The 18,516-nt window shown below is 32.5% G+C and overlaps 1 protein-coding gene across 2 annotated transcripts in view; it reads left to right on the forward strand.

Moving 5' to 3' along the window:
• The first annotated feature begins 17,125 nt into the window (after positions 1-17,125).
• The window catches only part of LOC124362003 (facilitated trehalose transporter Tret1-2 homolog), a 49,574-nt gene continuing 48,183 nt past the window's right edge, over positions 17,126-18,516 (forward strand). For both annotated transcript variants that reach the window (XM_046816135.1, XM_046816136.1), the window contains exon 1: positions 17,126-17,327. In XM_046816135.1, the coding sequence (XP_046672091.1) occupies positions 17,314-17,327 (14 nt within the window). In that variant the 5' untranslated portion in view covers positions 17,126-17,313. The remainder of the gene's footprint in view (positions 17,328-18,516) is intronic.

Below are 18,516 nucleotides of genomic sequence, written 5' to 3' on the forward strand. Positions count from 1 at the left end.
AAATCTTAAATAGGAGCATAGGTCAATATGAACTGATAGAAAGGTTGGACAGCACTACTAAAACAAGAAAACTAGAATAGCCTACTATGAATAGACTGGCTAATAGGAATGTCCAAATTGCGACCCAAAGATAAGAGCTTTCTAATTGTTACTGTTATCAGGTTTTCCCCGTTATCAATATATTAGGACCAAATTTGTAACCCTTGAGGATAACTAACATCATAATTCACTTCTGTACAACTGACAAGCATAATGTAGTATTTAGCTGCAGTATTCTTTGGTTGCAGTTTTGCTTTACTGGGGTTATGGCTACTAATAAAATGTAACCAAGTAAAACCTTTGAACAGCCGCCATTTTGTACTGGATCAATCTTTTTGAGTGCGGTTTGCGGCACTAAACTCTGCTAGTTAAGCCCTTTAAAATGATGTGCATATTGACCTATGCTTCTATTTAAGATTTCCTTCTGACTCCTTGCGGGACGTCCCCATGATGATACAGAAAACTGATAGTTTCTTCAAAAAGTAGATTTTTAGGTGTAGTGTTGATGTACCAAATCTTGTTGAGTTATCTGTTATCGTTCAGAAAATATTATACCTGTGCAGGACTTTATGTACACCCTGTATAAGGTTTGTTTTTTTTACAAGCAAAACAATGATACTTATCTATAATGAATGCAATGAACTGATCTAATTGAAAATGATTAGTTTTTATTAACTGTTACATCTAGTAACATTTACTTACGTCACATTATAACTCCGATAAGTTTGAGTCATTACAATGGGGTCAGTGTCACTAGTTACATAACCAAACCTTAAGTCTCTTAACCAGTTCAGTTTGTTATTATGGTCAGCCTTGGTTAAAACACGGCAAGAAATACGACTTCGTTCAGTTAAAAGCTCCACGGGTAATTAAGCTGAACAGTTTGCCTCAGTAATTAAAGATTAAGGTTTAATTAACCGCCAAAAAGAGGTCCTGGTGGATGTCGATAAACCATATACTGTTTTCAGTTTTATGATGTTGTCTTTTTATAGAGGAGGCCTAAAACGCAGATTGTTTCTTACCGCCATCTCGTTAGCGTTGGGTTTCAATCGTAGGATCTTGAATTACATTGATGTTGAATTATTCAACATCACTCCTGGAATTTTCCGGTGTTGAAGCCAATAACAGTGTTTTTGTTGCGGACCATCATTTGGCGCGGAATCTGACCACTTTAAGGCGCAGACTGATTGGCAGATTCGATCATCAATTTGGAAATCAAACAGAAAGTGTGGCCCGGCCCTATCACATCATTATCAGAGTATTAACGGACAAAACCGGATCAGGGTTGTTAAAATGCCTTTTCTGTCTGTCTGTATGTCACAGGACATCTCAAGAACGAAGTAAGATATAAACTTGATATTTTACATGACCCTTCATTTCTAAATTGGCATGATTGAGTTGCAAATGGCGTTGCATTTCGCTAAGCGATAGTGAAGCTTGTCTCTCAGGGTGGTATCTCTAGAACGAATTGAGTTGTAGTCTTGAGACTTTACTTGAAACCTTGTATCGACTGAAACCCTGTCTTTCTACGACATGTACCTCACCTACACCTCGTACACCTAAGTACGTAGTCCGTGTACCTCTACCCTGTTACTATTAAGGTTTTTCGCGTAAGTTACAATAACTTTAGTAGTTATTACCAGAAGGTATAAGGGCCATGCAGTGTGTATTAACCCATTCCATATAGGTGTAGGCTTTACTTAAAAATAGTTATGTAATAAATGCATAGTGTGTGTTGGATTGGGAATATAATGCAGGTCAATTTCGATAATTTAATATAGTATAAATGATTAGCTGTCAGGTTTAATTTTTAATGAGAAGGTTACTGGTTTTGAACTCTTTGCTGTTAAAATATTACAAAGTAAGTATATGCCAAAGCATGTGTGGCGTAACAGAATTCTCCAAGAACATACCATCATCGACCTCGTCCTTAAACAGGGTGTGACAAAATGTGTGGACTGGATATGCATTTTCACATTCTATGTGTGATTGTAAGCGAGAAGTGAAGAATACATATTTTTCTAATTTTCGCTTCGTTTTTTAACAGCTATAGGCAGTTTTTTAAGAAAACTATTTTTGTATCTATACAATTTTTACAACACTTGGTAAACGGGTGTATGTCAGAATTTATTATATCATAAGAAATTATTTTAAAATAAATTATAATATTTTCAAAATGGCGCCAATTTAAATTTTTTTGTTTTATTAAATACCGTACCTAATAAACAACTATTTTATCTAAACTTTATAAGACATAAAAAGTGTTTAAATAATTTATTGTTTCCAAACACCTCATTTATAATGTCGTCGAAGCAATAAAACATGACGTCTGTAGATAACTTAGTTCTCAAGATATCCTGCGGACAAAAATGTAGAAGGGACATTTGGCGAGCTCCCAAAGTGATTCGCTGATGCTCAGCAATTAAGGATAAATCAGCCCAAGGCTGATTCAGACTTTTCAAAATAAACCTGCCTCGATAAAAAACAATGATGGATCAGGAAATCTTCACAAAATTACTTTCTCGGTGTCGACTTCATTAGGTAATTAAACTAACAGAGACTGGTTAAAACGCTCAGGTTTAACGCTAGACCTAGTTTAAAATCCGGTAAGCCCTACCGTAAAACTCGGGTTCACGAGTTCGTTTTTAACTGAAAGTTCGGTCTAAAGATAAGCTCGACCTAAAGATAAACTCGGCCTAAAAAAGAGGGGTTTATAAATTTGGTTTCCGAGCCACAGTCTACAAGAACTCGAAGATAAATCTTGTGGCTTATTTTAGACTATGTCTAGAACGGCCTGGAGACTACCCCAAGGACGATTTTAATGAAACTAGAAGACTTTTTTGGGTTAGGCCATGAAGTTATAAATTTATTATTTATTTCTGAAGACTATTTCATATTTTATTTTAAGTCATCCTAACTTACACATTGACATGTATACGTTTTAATACATAACAGTATATTAAGTGAAAATAGATATTTAATTATAAGTCAATTCCTAACTGGGGTTGATCTCAGAAACGCATATTTTAGACGCGATCTAAGATAGAGCAAGGCTAACAATAAGTTTTGTATAGTAAATCTACACCTCATGGACTAGTCAAGTAAGATATTTCACTAACAAAAATTTTAAAACATTATCAGAAAAAAGTCTTTGCAAGTTGTTATCAATAATTGCATCAAATTAAAAAGTTGGTACTCTTTCGTCCCTTTTCCTTCTTCCATATTAATAAATAACCTTAATCGTCTGAGCCAATAAGAACGCTTGATTTTTTATAACGCATTGACGTATTGTAATGACACTATGCCTGGGACTAACCGATTACTTACTTACCTATTAAGGAAAACATAGTTTTAATTACCTAGTCCTGAACACTTGCTCTATGACATCGAAAAATCCTCAATAATTCCCGCGCCCCTTTGACCACAAATCTTGGCTCCACGAATTGGCTACGAGATATTGCTGCCACGAAATTATTGAGCACTAAATATTTCTACCTACCACAAACTCGTCTAAAAGAACCTCAAAAGACTCATTTAATAAAAATATTCTTCACAAGAAAGGTTAAACACACCCAACTGCATATTCTGGTTTAACGTCAAAAGGGTAAGAACTAAACTAATTTTATCATTTACTCATGTATTTATATTTTTAAGAAATTCTTGGCTTCAAAACTGTTAGGACTTTCGGTTCTTAGCTGAGAACGACAAAACTAACGGATATCACCATATTAGGATGACAGCCGAAAGTGGGTGTTTAACTCAGTGATGTAAAATAATCGGAGTTTTCCAGTTATGATCACTGTTATCATTAAAGCCTCTATTATGATTTATTATAATCGGTACATTATTAAGCTGTATTTTACTTCCAAGTTATATATTTTGATAGTTATACTCATTTCGTAGAATGAAGCCAAAATTTTAAATATTTGGTTACACATTCACGACTTGCAAGGTAACCCTAGCTTGATGTGTCTTTTGTTTTCTTTTCCCTCATTTTCCAACGATAATTCAAAATATATTAATATATTTTGAGTTTGAATTTTCCTAAACATTTGAGAAAAACATATTACATTTCAAGATCGTGTTTTAATTCTTACACCTCTACGCAGTACATTACACTAATCAACAGGTTTTTAGTGGTTTAGATTAATATCATTCTAAGACTTTAAATATTCGGTTGTTAAATCCGAAACTTTGAAATTACATCGGATTACATGATCAATTACCCAGTATAAATTTCAAGGATTTCACATTTAACTGTCCTATAACTCATGCAAAGTGAGTCAGCCTTTCACAGAATAAAATATCATATTATCTTGGATGTGCGTAATTCAAGTCGCTGAAATCCAGAAAAGTTTACTTAATATTGGAATTCCAGTCATGAGTTACATGTTTATTTGTGAAGAGTAAAATTAGTTTGAAAACAATACTCATGGTTCTTCGGAAGTATGCGAATTAATTCATAGAATTTATAAGTCGTATTTAATTATTTATGCACAGCCAATAGACTGGGCTTCAAGACAGGTTGTTTTCTCAATGTATAATTGAATGTAAAAATAACAATTATAGTCTAGCAATAAACAACATTAATCGGCAGTACCCTGAAACGTCATTGCATTTTATTATTACGTAACAAAAGAGAAGAAACGCAAAACGAGGTTGTATTAACTACCTTAAAATTAATCGGAATACCGATTTTTATTGTTTCGCTAATAATTAAGTGATAATTGGATGAAACTGAAGTTTATTGAAAGTAAAACAAAGAACTCTGTACGGAGTTTATTATAAGCAAAGAATTCAATGATTCAATGCACAGAATAGCAACTTCTCCTTTCGTATTTATGTTGGGTTCAATATGGAATGTAGGATACCGTTAAGAAGCTTTATCTTTATTATAAACTATTAATTAAAAATTCCCGGGTATTAAATTAACAATCGGAAACTTGTATAATATTTTAAAATTTTACCAATCTTTAAAATCCTTTAGTAATGAAATATTTCCAATCAATTTCGTGGAGTGGGATGTAAATCAAGGTGGTGCCTACGATAATATTTTATCAAAATTTGTCTGAAAGAAAGTTTTTATTCGTGTACTAAAATAGCCACTGACCTTGGAATGGATAACCATAGTAATTAAAATGAAAAACCTAACATTTACGACCATGTATGTTTAATACAATCATCTTGAACTTTAATGGTATAAGTACAGAAAAGCGGTTTATCTGAGTATTAATACGTAAAAATTATAATCTCATGTTATTCTTGTGGAAATTGATCCGTGAGGAAAGAATAGCGGGCACACAGAAACTCACAAATGTCACCTTGGAAGAAGGGGAAGGCGCTCTCATTCAGCTTTTTCATTACTCCATCTTGCCCAGGCTAGCAACAGCCTATATAATAATTTTTTTTTGTCTTTTAGGACAATAAGCTGATATATTGCATTTAATCTTAAAATCACCTTAGCCCTGCATGCGAGAAGTGTAAGGTTGGTGGTAGGGGCCGCCTCCTGTCAAGATGCATGAGAAACAATTTTGGCCGTTAACCTCAGTCGTGCCATCTTCAAAGCCAGCTCTGTACCAGCCTCTCCAGTCAAATCAGGCAGGGAGTGGCACGCTCTTATCATCATGGAGTGATACAAACTCCAACAGTAATCCTTCACGGTAGACTAGATCTATCTATCTGCCCTTCCACTCAAAAAGAATTAAGTGACAAATCTGTTTTTGATGTACCCATTGTAGGTTCAACTAGAATGTATAAATCACCTAGATTGTAACATTCTAATGGAAATATAAGTAGCGGATATATATATATATATATATATATATATATATATATATATAGATTACAGCTCCATTTTTCACTAGCATCTGTTCATTGGCCGTTAGAACACTAAATAGTAACTCATTTTAAGTATCAGTAGATAGTAACATGATAGAATGGAGCACTCAGACCACGATGCGATAACAACAAGAAAGAAAAGAAAACACTTTTTAGATCTGCAATCTGATATATTTGCAGATGGATGACTATCACTTTTTATCTATAGTATGATTTACCTTAGAAAAAGGTATGACCACCTTATTACAGGTTACGAAACTTAACGACTCTATTTTTTTACGATGAAGTGTCAAGTGTTCAAAAAGTCTTGTAACCTAGCAAACCCACCATTGACAACATTTTACGAAATTAACCAAAGTTTTTAAAATATTGGAACACAAACCATATTTCGCATAACGTTACATACTAATAGACGTGTATTTATGTGTCCTTTAGTATAGTTTGTAATTGGAAATTATAAAAAATAACAAACTGAAATGGAGTATGGGGTAACTCTATTCTGAGACCAATCTTCACAATAACAATTAATGATGGTAAAACTTTAGGGTACGCGTTATGGGAAGCCAATTCATACTCTGTATCAAGTGCAAGTCAAATTTAGAATTAAGTAAATAGTCGAACTATGTTTTAACGAAAATGAGGCAAGGTTAATTCTGAAAACATGAACATCTAAATAATTTAATCAACACGAAAATTGATTACTAACCAGATCCATTCATGCTGAAATATATCTGCATTCTTTTTGTCTTTCTGTACCATAAATATGTAATTTCCACTACTGATCAGTAACATCAATGACAGCGACTATTCATGAATGCTTCATTTTTAATTGTGTTGATTAACGCTTTTACATACAATTCTACCCATTCATTCACAATCATGATAGAATTCCTGACAAACAGTTTGAATATTCACCATCCATGATCATAATATTGATTAATCATAATAGTACGCTGGATTATATACTTTTTACAAACTGACAGACAAATACTTGCATTTAAATATAAAGTGAATCTGTCTACGACAACACTTGTACTTTCCAACTGAAACCAAACTTAATTGATTACTACCAGATCCATTCATGCTGAAATATATCTGCATTCTTTTTGTCTTTTTGTACCATAAATAGGTAATTTCCACTACTGATCAGTAACATCAATGACAGCGACTATTCATGAATCCTTCATTTTTAATTGTGTTGATTAACGCTTTTACATATAATTCTACCCATTCATTCACAATCATGATAGAATTCCTGACAAACAGTTTGAATATTCACCATCCATGATCATAATATTGATTAATCATAATAGTACGCTGGATTATATACTTTTTACAAACTGACAGACAAATACTTGCATTTAAATATAAAGTGAATCTGTCTACGATAACACTTGTACTTTCCAACTGAAACCAAACTTGTAAATAGTACTTATGCATGCCTTGGGTGACTTTAATAAACAAACCTTATTGAATAGAAAGTTTCAAGATGACAGCCACTCACATTTTTAATAATTATTCTGTCTCAGCTTATGCACAAACCAAATTTAAAACTTGGAACCAGTAAGTTATTGAAAGCAAGTTTTATATTTAGAGATAGTGGCCACTCAAAGTTTGTAAAAGCACTACTGCTCGTTTTAAGAGTTAGGCTCCATAGAGCTAAACGCATATAAATTTATAAGTCTCGTGTAACTTACAGCTTTAGCTACCATACATGTTTCTTTATCTCTTAGCATAAAACTTTAGCAATACTGAAAGTTTAAGCATATTTAAAAGTTAATTGTCTTATAGATTTTGATATCACTAGAACTGTTATATTGGAACGAAGGGGAAATTTCAGATTATTTATTACAAACTTAGTTTCCATATGCTTTTATAAGTTTCAATACAATGGTTACAATAAAATGACGATAACGTGTGTGTGTGTGTGTGTGTGTGTCTCTGTGTGTGTGTGTGTGTGTGTGTGTGTGTGCGTGCGTGCGTGCGTGCGTGCGTGCGTGTGTGTGTGTGTGTGTGTGTGTGTGTGTGTGTGTGTGTGTGTGTGTGTGTGTGTGTGTGTGTGTGTGTGTGTGTGTGTGTGTGTGTGTGTGTGTGTGTGTGTGTGTGTGTGTGGTGTGTGTGTGTGTGTGTGTGTGTGTGTGTGTGTGTGTGTGTGTGTGTGTGTGTGTGTGTGTGTGTGTGTGTGTGTGTGTGTGTGTGTGTGTGTGTGTGTGTGTGAGAGAGAGAGAGAGAGAGAACTAACCAAGTTTTTAAATTATATTTATTTGATTAGTATTTTGATTAATTACTTATTGCCAGTTGCATTTATGGAACGTAACACCACGCAAGTCTTTACCAACAACACCCACAATTGTTTCTTACATTCACTGAACATGTAAATGTTACTCAATATAATGGATCAAGTATTGCAGCAACTTCATTGATTCAGTTTTTTCTATCGCACATGATATGATGTTTTGTGACAACAGCTTTTGTTACTCGAGTATTCACACGGCCTACTAAAATATTACTCAGTTAGCATACTCAGGAGAGTCCACTTCTGCCTGTTTAACATCGGCACTGGAACCTATTATGAGTACATAAAAAATCAGTTTTCTACTTACATCTGGAAAAACAACATCACAAACAGCAAATTGAGATAATGGAGAATAGAAGAGGCTAGTCGATACATTTTAGTTTACTGTATAGGTTGATTGTTAGACTTGTAGTCTATCTTTAATGTTAAACTTATTTAAGCCTCAACACGAGGGAGTATGGCTTCCTCTGCACGCTTTGACTGGAAAAGGCTGGAACATTGCTAGCCTCCCCTTCTTCCGAGGTGACATGACTGGGATAATCCTCCCTAATAGGATATCGTTAGGAGACGGCCACTGCCCCCAACTTTATCCATCCGGAATATTCTATCACTCCGGAAACAGCAGTTCCTTTTAGTACAATTCAGGATTTCCAACTCTTTTCCCACATTTTCTTGTCTTTTAGTAAACAAAATCTGTTAGAGCGCAAGATAAGGCAGGTCAAATCTGTCATAATTCTTTGTTTTGGTATTGTAACATAAATCGTGAATTATTATCCCGCGTAGCAGGAACGGTCATTAATTTATAAAAACCTTCAATAATAAAAACTCGATCTATCAACTGCTCAATGTTTACTAAACTTACATCAGCAGTGCTCTTCATTACAAAAAATCTACAGGTCAGTACAAAGTAACAGTTGAGAAACATCTGTTTAAAGAATATTCGTTTATATGTTTAAATATTCGTAGGATCAGATTAGACTTTTTTGTGTACATTAAATTATCCAATATTCACGTAATTTGCTTCATATTTTGTTCCAGACCAGTGTAAGACATTAATTTCTCTCCAAAAATTGTGTATATTATTGCTTACATAGTTTTATCGTTCGTTCTTTGGACACAGTTTGTTGCTACTTAATGTATAAATTGCTAATCTAAAAGAAACGAAAACTTAACTGTAGTATGCTTCTTTTTGATCTTCGAACATCTCGTGCTAACGAATTTTCATATGAACATTGTTTATTATATTAAAATTGTTTATTATACTTCACGGTTATTTTATTACGATAATTGTACCAGATAGTAACGGTTGCTTCATATCTATCCTAATAATGAGATTTAAACATTATTGGCGTTGTCAAAGGTTATCATGCCACCAAATTTTGCTCTTTTAAGTGTAATGTCAAGATTACTGCGCTGATACTACGACATACTCTATTACATCTACTATTCGATCAACGTGGTAGAAAACAACTAAGCACTTCAATCAGCTAATTATTCATTAAATCTACTGTGGGTGGAGTAAATGTTCGTCAATCTGTCAATTCACTATGGTTTTTTTTTCAGTAAAACTATGACCTTCATCCAAAAACAAATGTTTCCTTTTCTTTTTTGTATTGAATTAAAGCAGTTTTAGCAATTCAACCCTTAACATGTTCCTCTAGAAGGAAATTGGTGTTAAAATGTGAATCATTCGATTTCCTAATCTCAAAGATTCCTGTGCAAACTTTTGCAGACCTTTCCTCCGAAGCCATTTTTTGTATTCTGATGCAACTTTGACCAAAATAAAACCGGAATAACACGAATTTAGCTATTAGGACTGAGTGGGGTAAAACCTTGCCTGGATGGTTTGAAAATTTGCTGAATTTGATTAGATTGGAATTGTGAAATAAGTCTGTTTTTTTCATCTCGCCTTGCTATATAAGGCTTATTTTTTCACATGCTCGCAACGTGGAAATAAAATTAATTACTAATACGAGGCGTTTTTTTTTTAATTAAGTATCTGCCGCAGCATCTCAAATACCACCATCAATTGAGAATCCCGCCGACTGGGAATTACGTGCTGCCATTTATTTTCTTGGTGCTGAAGGCCTGAAAACACTTGAAATTCACCGTCAGAAGTGTGTGGTGTAAGGGCTAAACATTATGAGTGATGGAATGTCATTCAAATCAATTACAGATTTAAAAGATGAGCATGATGAAAAAATGAGTAGGTGACCATCAATGAACACCAATGCCTATCAGAGATTTCACAATTCAAAAGACGTTCTTCAAGTTTCAAGAAGTGTTCTCTGTGACATTTTAAATGAGAAACATGTTTTGCTGTTTGGCAATGTCCGTCCACATGAGGTGAAACAAGTTCAAGATCTAATCACAGGAGTTTGCTAGGAACAGCTGGATAATCCCCTAAACAGCCCTAACTTAGTTGCCAAAGAAAACCGTTGGTTTTTTTTCATCAGAAGAAGCATCTTTAAAGATAACGAGGAAACGACCGTAGTGTGTTGCAGTCTTTGTAATTCAAGTGGCAATATTCTATGAAGGCAGTTATAACTACTAAATGTTTTCTTTATATATAATATACACCTTAATATATAAGGCAATTATGTTGAAAAGAAGATAAAAGTGTGAACTTCCAATACTTACAATTTATTGTTATAAAAAGTAGACAAATGTTTTATGTGTAAAAACGGTAAACTTACAACTTATAAAGCATGCTTCGATTTTTTTACTATACTTTCGTATTGGTGAATTTTTACTATACTTATTTGTTTGTGACTTTGAACGGTAGGGATTAGATGTATGTGTACAAGCATTACATTTCTTACAAAATTTTAGTACTCTTTAAATTATAGCAATCACCTTGTTAAGTTTTTGCGACAAGTAAAAATTACGAGCTATGATTGATTCACACTCGCCATGTTCTAAGACGCCATTTCAAACTTGATTCTTCGACATTTCTAATGGCATTACCTTATATTCAAAGGGAGGATCGGAAAGAAGTGGAAAACAATATAATTAAATTTCGTTACGAAAATATTGAACGTCTTATATCATTAACAAGGACATGCGGATATTCTGTGAGATAGTAAACGGGTTTTAGCTTCATTCAAGAGTAGTAAAGCACTTCAAGCGGGCAAATAAATGGGTTAATTATTCACATTAAACTGTTTATTTAAATTAAGGGCTGCTTTAATGAATAGAATGAGGGCTTTTTAATGCACACTTCCCTTTTGAACGTAGAATATATGTTCTTTATTTTTGAGAATATGAATATCGGGAGGCATTAGTATTTTGCTCATCCATTAATTTTGTGCTTTTGTAACAGCACTGAAATATAACACCCTTCCTGTTTCTTAAATGTAGTAGGTTCAGAGTAGGTTAACTATTCTAAAAACAGTGCTATGCTCAGAACTGAGCGGCACGATAGTACCGTTCCAGCTGACCTGGACGTTTTTAGTTATTGTGCTGCTTTCAATCCAGACTGTTACAAAACCTATGAAATAGGTATATAGTAACTTCTCTGTTATATTATTGTTGTGGAATTACTTATTTTATATTTGTATGTTATTGACATCATCGTTGTATTAGTTTTGTTATTATATTAACTTAAGTTAAGGTTATATTTATATGTTATTTATAGTATTAAGTTTATATTTATTTATTTATGATTTTGGTACTTGGCTTTTTTGATGCGCACCTATCTGTAAAATCATCTATATTTACAAATTTGTATGTACTCATTTATATAATGGCATTATTGTTTAAAAATTTTTTAGTGCTTAGTTGATCAGGAGTGTAATTAATAACAACTAATTAATTTAATAATGAAAAAGTTGTTTGTGTATGACTAATGACGATCCTCTTTACATTATTTAACCTGTTATATACTTTTGCGATTAAAGAAAACTACTTTATGGTATGCTTTTCAATAACGACCATAACAATAGTAATTTTCACAAAGGTTTCATTATGAACGGATGAATTTAAATATTTTAATTTCAACGTTAAAGTTTTATTTTGTTTTCATTTTCATTCGTAAGTTTAATTTTTACCTTATTCCAATCCTTTTTTGTCCTGTGTTCATATTTAACTATTTATTTAATATTTGTTTGTAAGTTAATTATCTATACTTGAATACGATAACCTAGTGGCTACAATTGGAAGTTATCGAAAATCCGCAAGGGCGTTTTAGTAGAGATAATATTGTAACCAATTAATTGGCCCGATTTTTTTATCTGTAAACTAAAGTCTTGGAGACCGGCCTTCAAAACATCATCCTTAATGATGCTTTAATACAACAACATATGATCGCTCAGCCTTACGTTTATATCTATATAATAAACCCTCTATCCATCCTTTCTCACTTCAATTAACTTGGACTGGTGATCATCCAGGACTCTGAGTAGGTCGAAAAACGTTTGCCATAACTTTACCAAAACGTTATCAGAACCTATTCTGTGAATCAGATAATTATATTTAGCTTACAATATTTTACCTGGCAGTTCAATTGTAAATGTTTCAGTAAACCAATACTTACAAAATGTAGAAACTACCGTATTGCAGCTTCCTTATTATGAGATACACGCTACAAAAACCGTCTCTAAACCCTAGCTGTACAATATCAGTAAAATCCTGTTTTGGAGTGAATAAGTAGCTCCAATTTGCATCTTAATCTCATCAACACACTCAATTATTGCCAGGAGACAAAAAATACATTCACACCTGTTCCAAGAATGAAGGCTCGCATAACCAGTGTCACCTGTTGGTGGTCTCAAGCCCAGTCATCGGCATTCGACTGAATGGATCATATGTTATGTAACTTCATATTTACACTCCTCTCAGTCACATCACCAATACTAATGATAACCCTGTTCAAGTTCACATATATTAAACTTCATGGTCACAGTTACAAACAGTTTTGTTTGTGAAACACTTCACTCCAAATTTTAATATAAAACTTTAGGAAAAAGTAAAACTGTATTATAAGTACACTTTGTAACTTGCATGAAAATAAATATAATATAATATATATAAACTAATCTATATAAACATTTTTTTCTTAGACTATGTTATCAGTGTTACAAAACTTAAAACTGTACAATTTTCCTTCAGATATAGAATCAAAATTTTGCTTTTTCATGAATTTTTCATCTCCCCTGAAGGACCTTAAATATACAGGGTGTTCACAAAAGACTGTCACAAAGTTCTTCGGATGATATTACCCATCGTTTCAAACAAATCATTTCATATAAACATATGTCGAGAAATGTCTCGTTTAGCCGCTGGCCGCCATTTTGCTTTTATTAAAAATATTACCTCAAGAAATATTTAAACTAACGAAGCCAAATTGTTCAGATAGATTTGAATAGATAATCGAAAATTAAAAAAAAATAATTGTGTTAGTTTCTGTAATATTAACAAAATGGCGTCGGTTGAAATTGTTTTAAATAAAAAAACAAAACAGCATTATAGTTTAAACAACTTTTAGACGCCAACTATTTGAAAGATATCATTATAACTCCAACGGTACTTCCTCCAACAAAACCCGTAATGAAATAAGCAAGCTAGACTACTTGCCTATCAAAAGCCAAAATGTTTTATGCTCCAGGCTTGTGCAAGCGTATCTTTAAAATGGTAGTGGTTGCTTATCCATGGTTGGAACTCGTTCAAAAAGGTACCGTTGGAATTACAATAACATTCTTCATATATTTGGCTTTTGACAAATCTCATGTCACTACAATGGTTTTTTGTTATTTGAATTAAAAAATTTCAACGGACGGCATTTTGTAAAACCTAAAGGAAATAGCATAATTGTTTCTTCTTGTCTATTCAAACCTATAAAGCAAATTTGGTTTCTTTAGCTTAAGCAGTTTCTTAATATTAATGTTTTTACATAACAATATAAAAATGTGGCTAGTATTAAACAAGTTATTTATCGACCTAAGTTTATATAACATTTATAGTTAAAATTATGAGTACACTATGTGTATTGGCTATTATATATATATATATATATATATATATATATATATATATATATATATATATATTTACCAGCAGATAAGGGTAACACAATAGTACTTCTAGATCTCGATGATTATATTTTTGAAATTAAGAAACAAATAAATGATACAAAAGTTTACAAGCAAATCGATTATGACCCAACTGAACGTTTAACAATGATATTAAGCAATTTCTCGCAGTTGAGGGACCAAAAGAAGATATCAGTCAAGAAACTTTAGCTCTCCTAACTCCTGATGTACCAAGAACACCTGTTTTATATATTTTACCTAAAATTGATAAGGAAACAAGGCCACCACCGGGGAGACCGATAGTTTCGGGTTATGGTTCTCCAACAGAAATAATCTCCAGCTTTATCGACGACATTTTGCAGTCAATGGTGAAACGTTTGAAGTCACACATCAAGAACACCGATCACTTCATCGCAAGACTGAATGAAATGAAGCAACCCATTCCCAGCGATGCAATTATGGTTAACATTGATGTCCAGTCTCTATACACAAACATTCCTCACAGTTTGGGCGAAGAAGCAATTCATAGTTTTTTAACCACTAGACCTAAGCAAGTCAGTCCCAGCACAAAATTTATAATGACATTACTTAATTTTATTTTAACTATGAACAACTTTAAATTTCAAGATAAAAATTACCTCCAAATGAATTGAACAGCTATGCGCACCAGGATGGCACCTGCGTATGCTAATCTATTTATGGCAAAATTAGAAGAAGATTTTTTGAATTCTCAATCCTACAAACCTCTTGTATGGTTGAGATTCATTGACGATATTTTTATGATTTGGAATAATAGCTTTAAAAATTTAAAAGAATTTTTGGAAAATCTGAACAAATTCTCGATTTTGAAATTTACCAAGAAATTTTCTAAAGAAATCATAACATTCTTGGATGTATATGTTTTTATTAAATCTGGATTTCTCAAAACAAAAATTAATATTAAAGACAGTAACACAATGGATTATCTACATTTCAACAGCTGCCATCCTGTACATGTCAAAAATACCAAAGGGTTTGTCAGTTAGGACCAAATAATTATGTACTGATAGTGCAGATTTTCAAAATTATCTAGAAAAACTTGGAAATGCATTTTGTGAAAAGAACAATATCCTTCAAAATTTATAAATAATCAAATTAAACACTCTAATGTTCATAAAATCCAAAAGAATGATGATGTAAAATTTACAACAAAATATTTTCCTGGTTTATATAAAACAAACAATATTCTAAGAACCGTACACAAAATTCTTGAATCTGCACCAATTACTAAAAACTTATTTTCAAAACCACCCAGGCTAGTGTTTCGTAGAAATATTAACCATAAAAATCTTCTGGTACGGACCAAATTGCCACCTACTGACATTCAAAATTCAGAAAAGAAGAAAAGTTTAAAGTGTAAACTCTGTTTAAACTCTGTAAAGACAAACGATGCAATACTTGCAAAATTATAAAATCTTCAAATTTTTTACCATTAGTAAAACAAAGAAACCTTACCCTATTAGAGGAGAAATTAATTGTAAAAGTAAAAATTTAATTCATCAATTAACATGTAAAAATTGTGCAATGGATTATGTTGGATTGACAACAAATCCATTGCACATAAGAATGAATAATCATCGTTGTTCGTCTAAAAAACTGGATGAAAAATTGGTTTCACAACACGCACTAGGCCACCAACAAAATTTTGAACAATGTTATTCACTGAAAAGTATTTGCAAAGTACCCGAAGTTGGAAACAAAATTTACTTAGAAAATTTAGAACAGGCACATCAGTTAATATTAAAATCAAAAGTACCCTTTGGTCTGAATAAAAGATTAAATGATAAATTGTTTTTATTATGTATCATTATTTTTCTAAATTCTTTCTCTGTTGATGATATTATTTATTTCTCTTTGGTGTTAATCACATGTTCAAAAATTCCTGTTTATTTATTTATGTAAATTTTTATTTATTTATTTTTGTAAATTTTGTTTCTGTGTTGCTATTTTTATTATACCTTTTTGAAAACGGCAAAGCCGAAATATTTAAGGAAATTTATATCAAGAAGTCTAATAATTGTTATAATAGAGCAATTCTACTTTTATACACCCGAAGTGAATGTATATATTCTCGTGTATTTAGGCATTCAAGCAAATTATTTTAAAGTTGCTGATGAAATAAAAAGCATGTGCAAAAAACCCAAAATTAATTTTATTGTTGAACCCATTAAACAAATATGGCTGTTTCATTATTTATTATATTGTTAAAAATCATCTAACATTTATTTCTAATAGATAACAGCTGAAAGCTTAGTTTCACATTTTACATAATTAAATCTTTATTTCATATTTTTTCGTTGTGTGCTAGTACATGAATCTGCGTTTTTAAGTATCCCATGTGTAATTAATTTATAGTTATTTTATCACCGATTTCTTTATTTCGTTTTTTGTATAGACGTATACAATCATAAATTATACAATTTATCACATAATTAACTACGATAAAATAGAGATAACTATAAGATTAAGGTCATATATTCGTATTTATTTTTTTGTAGAATTTCAAAACGTAGATCATTTCTTGCAGCACGATTACGCGAATTTATAATGGGCTTGGCATAATCTTATTGTATTTGAGGAACAATCTCGTATGGTCAACGTGATACTGTTTGGCTGAACTATAACACCAGAGGCTGAAGGATATCTACAGATGTTATTGAACTAGTCTAATTAATTATTTCATCAACTATACCCCTCCGATTTAACTAGACATTGAGGCAAATCAAATAGATGTACAAAAGTGTCGTGTACTCGTAGATCTACCGGTAGGCCCTCCTAAGGGTCCCGCTAATTTATCGGAAAGGCGTGTGACGATGTTCACACGTCATTACCTTGCGGTGCCGCCAAGACGGTCAAAGCTATCAGGTCAGTATGGTAGCACGAGAACCCTGTGGGTGCCGCGCTGGGCAGAGCGCTAGCGACCTGTAAGCTGAGCCCTGGCTCTGGAGTCTAGCAGTAATTGCAGGGCGGGGGGAATCATTGCAGTTACGTAACGTTACATAACGCGTGAAGATCGACTGCGGTGTGGGGTCAGTGTAAGAGACTATCCTACAGTATAGTGGTGGTGTAGCCATGGCCGTGAACAGGTAGGGAACTCAGTTATGTGATATAGTGTATAAACTGCAGGGTATTGAGTTTATTAGAGTGTAAGAGATATTTTTAGCTAGAAGTGTACTCTAGATAAATTATTTTAGTGTTTTAAAGAGTTATAAGAAATTTCAAAAAAATACAGACCTATGCCCGATTATGATAAAATAGAAATAGCCCTGCTCAAACTTCTTTAGGAGCTTATAACCTAACATAACCTGAAAATCAGCACCAATCATATAGTGTACATAAAAGGCTGGGCCTTTAACATTCCCTGTCTTTATAATATTGAAATTTTATGATCTTTTTTAAATATAATAATATATTAATAATATTGTGTATGATTTACAATTATCTAAATGTATATTAGAGAAAAAGCAAGTCATACTAATAATTCATGTCGTGTTTAATAAGTAACATAATCTATTTTTTTCCTACTTAATATCTAAAAAGTATGTTTTGCATTTACCACTAATGGCGGTTAACTATGCAAATAATTTCATATAAATGTCATTTCTCCAAAATATCCAAACGTAGTAATTCCCTGCATATCAAACATACTTACGTGGCATACCGATGGTACATTATTTGGCATCTCTTAAAAAGATAAAGTATGTTTAAATTAATTTTTTAGTATATCGTTTCACATTGTTTATTAACTTCCAGCGTATATTACCAAATTATAATACAGTAAAGTATTAGTAGATCGAAGTAATAGTTAAGGATTATGTAACAGCTCAGCATGCACGTGTTCGTAGTGTGTAAATCATTTCTTTAAAAATTGGTCATTTGTTATTATAACACTTTTGTAACCCTTCTACTTGAATAAAGAAAGAAATTTTCATTGTCGTGTGTCTGGCTGGCTATTGTGTTATATCATAGTTTTGAATGTCAAATATTCATAAGTAGATAAATATACAAATAGAACCACACGTGTGGCGATACACTTGTGTTTGTGTGTACTGAATGTACTAGCATATAAATAACACAAACAATGGAAACAAGGATGTAACATTTCCCGTCTGATTTCTATGTAATTCTGTGAAATTTATTAATATAGAGAGATAATGAGGGAACTGGGCGCTTTCCTACAGTCCAGTAAGCAACTGATTCGTATTAATTTTTTTATGTATTAAAAAAATTAATACAAAAAAATTCATTTCATTCTTTACAAAGTCTGGAAATAAC

This window comes from Homalodisca vitripennis, chromosome 5 (assembly GCF_021130785.1).
Source record: "Homalodisca vitripennis isolate AUS2020 chromosome 5, UT_GWSS_2.1, whole genome shotgun sequence".
NCBI classification, from domain to species: Eukaryota; Metazoa; Arthropoda; class Insecta; order Hemiptera; family Cicadellidae; genus Homalodisca; species Homalodisca vitripennis.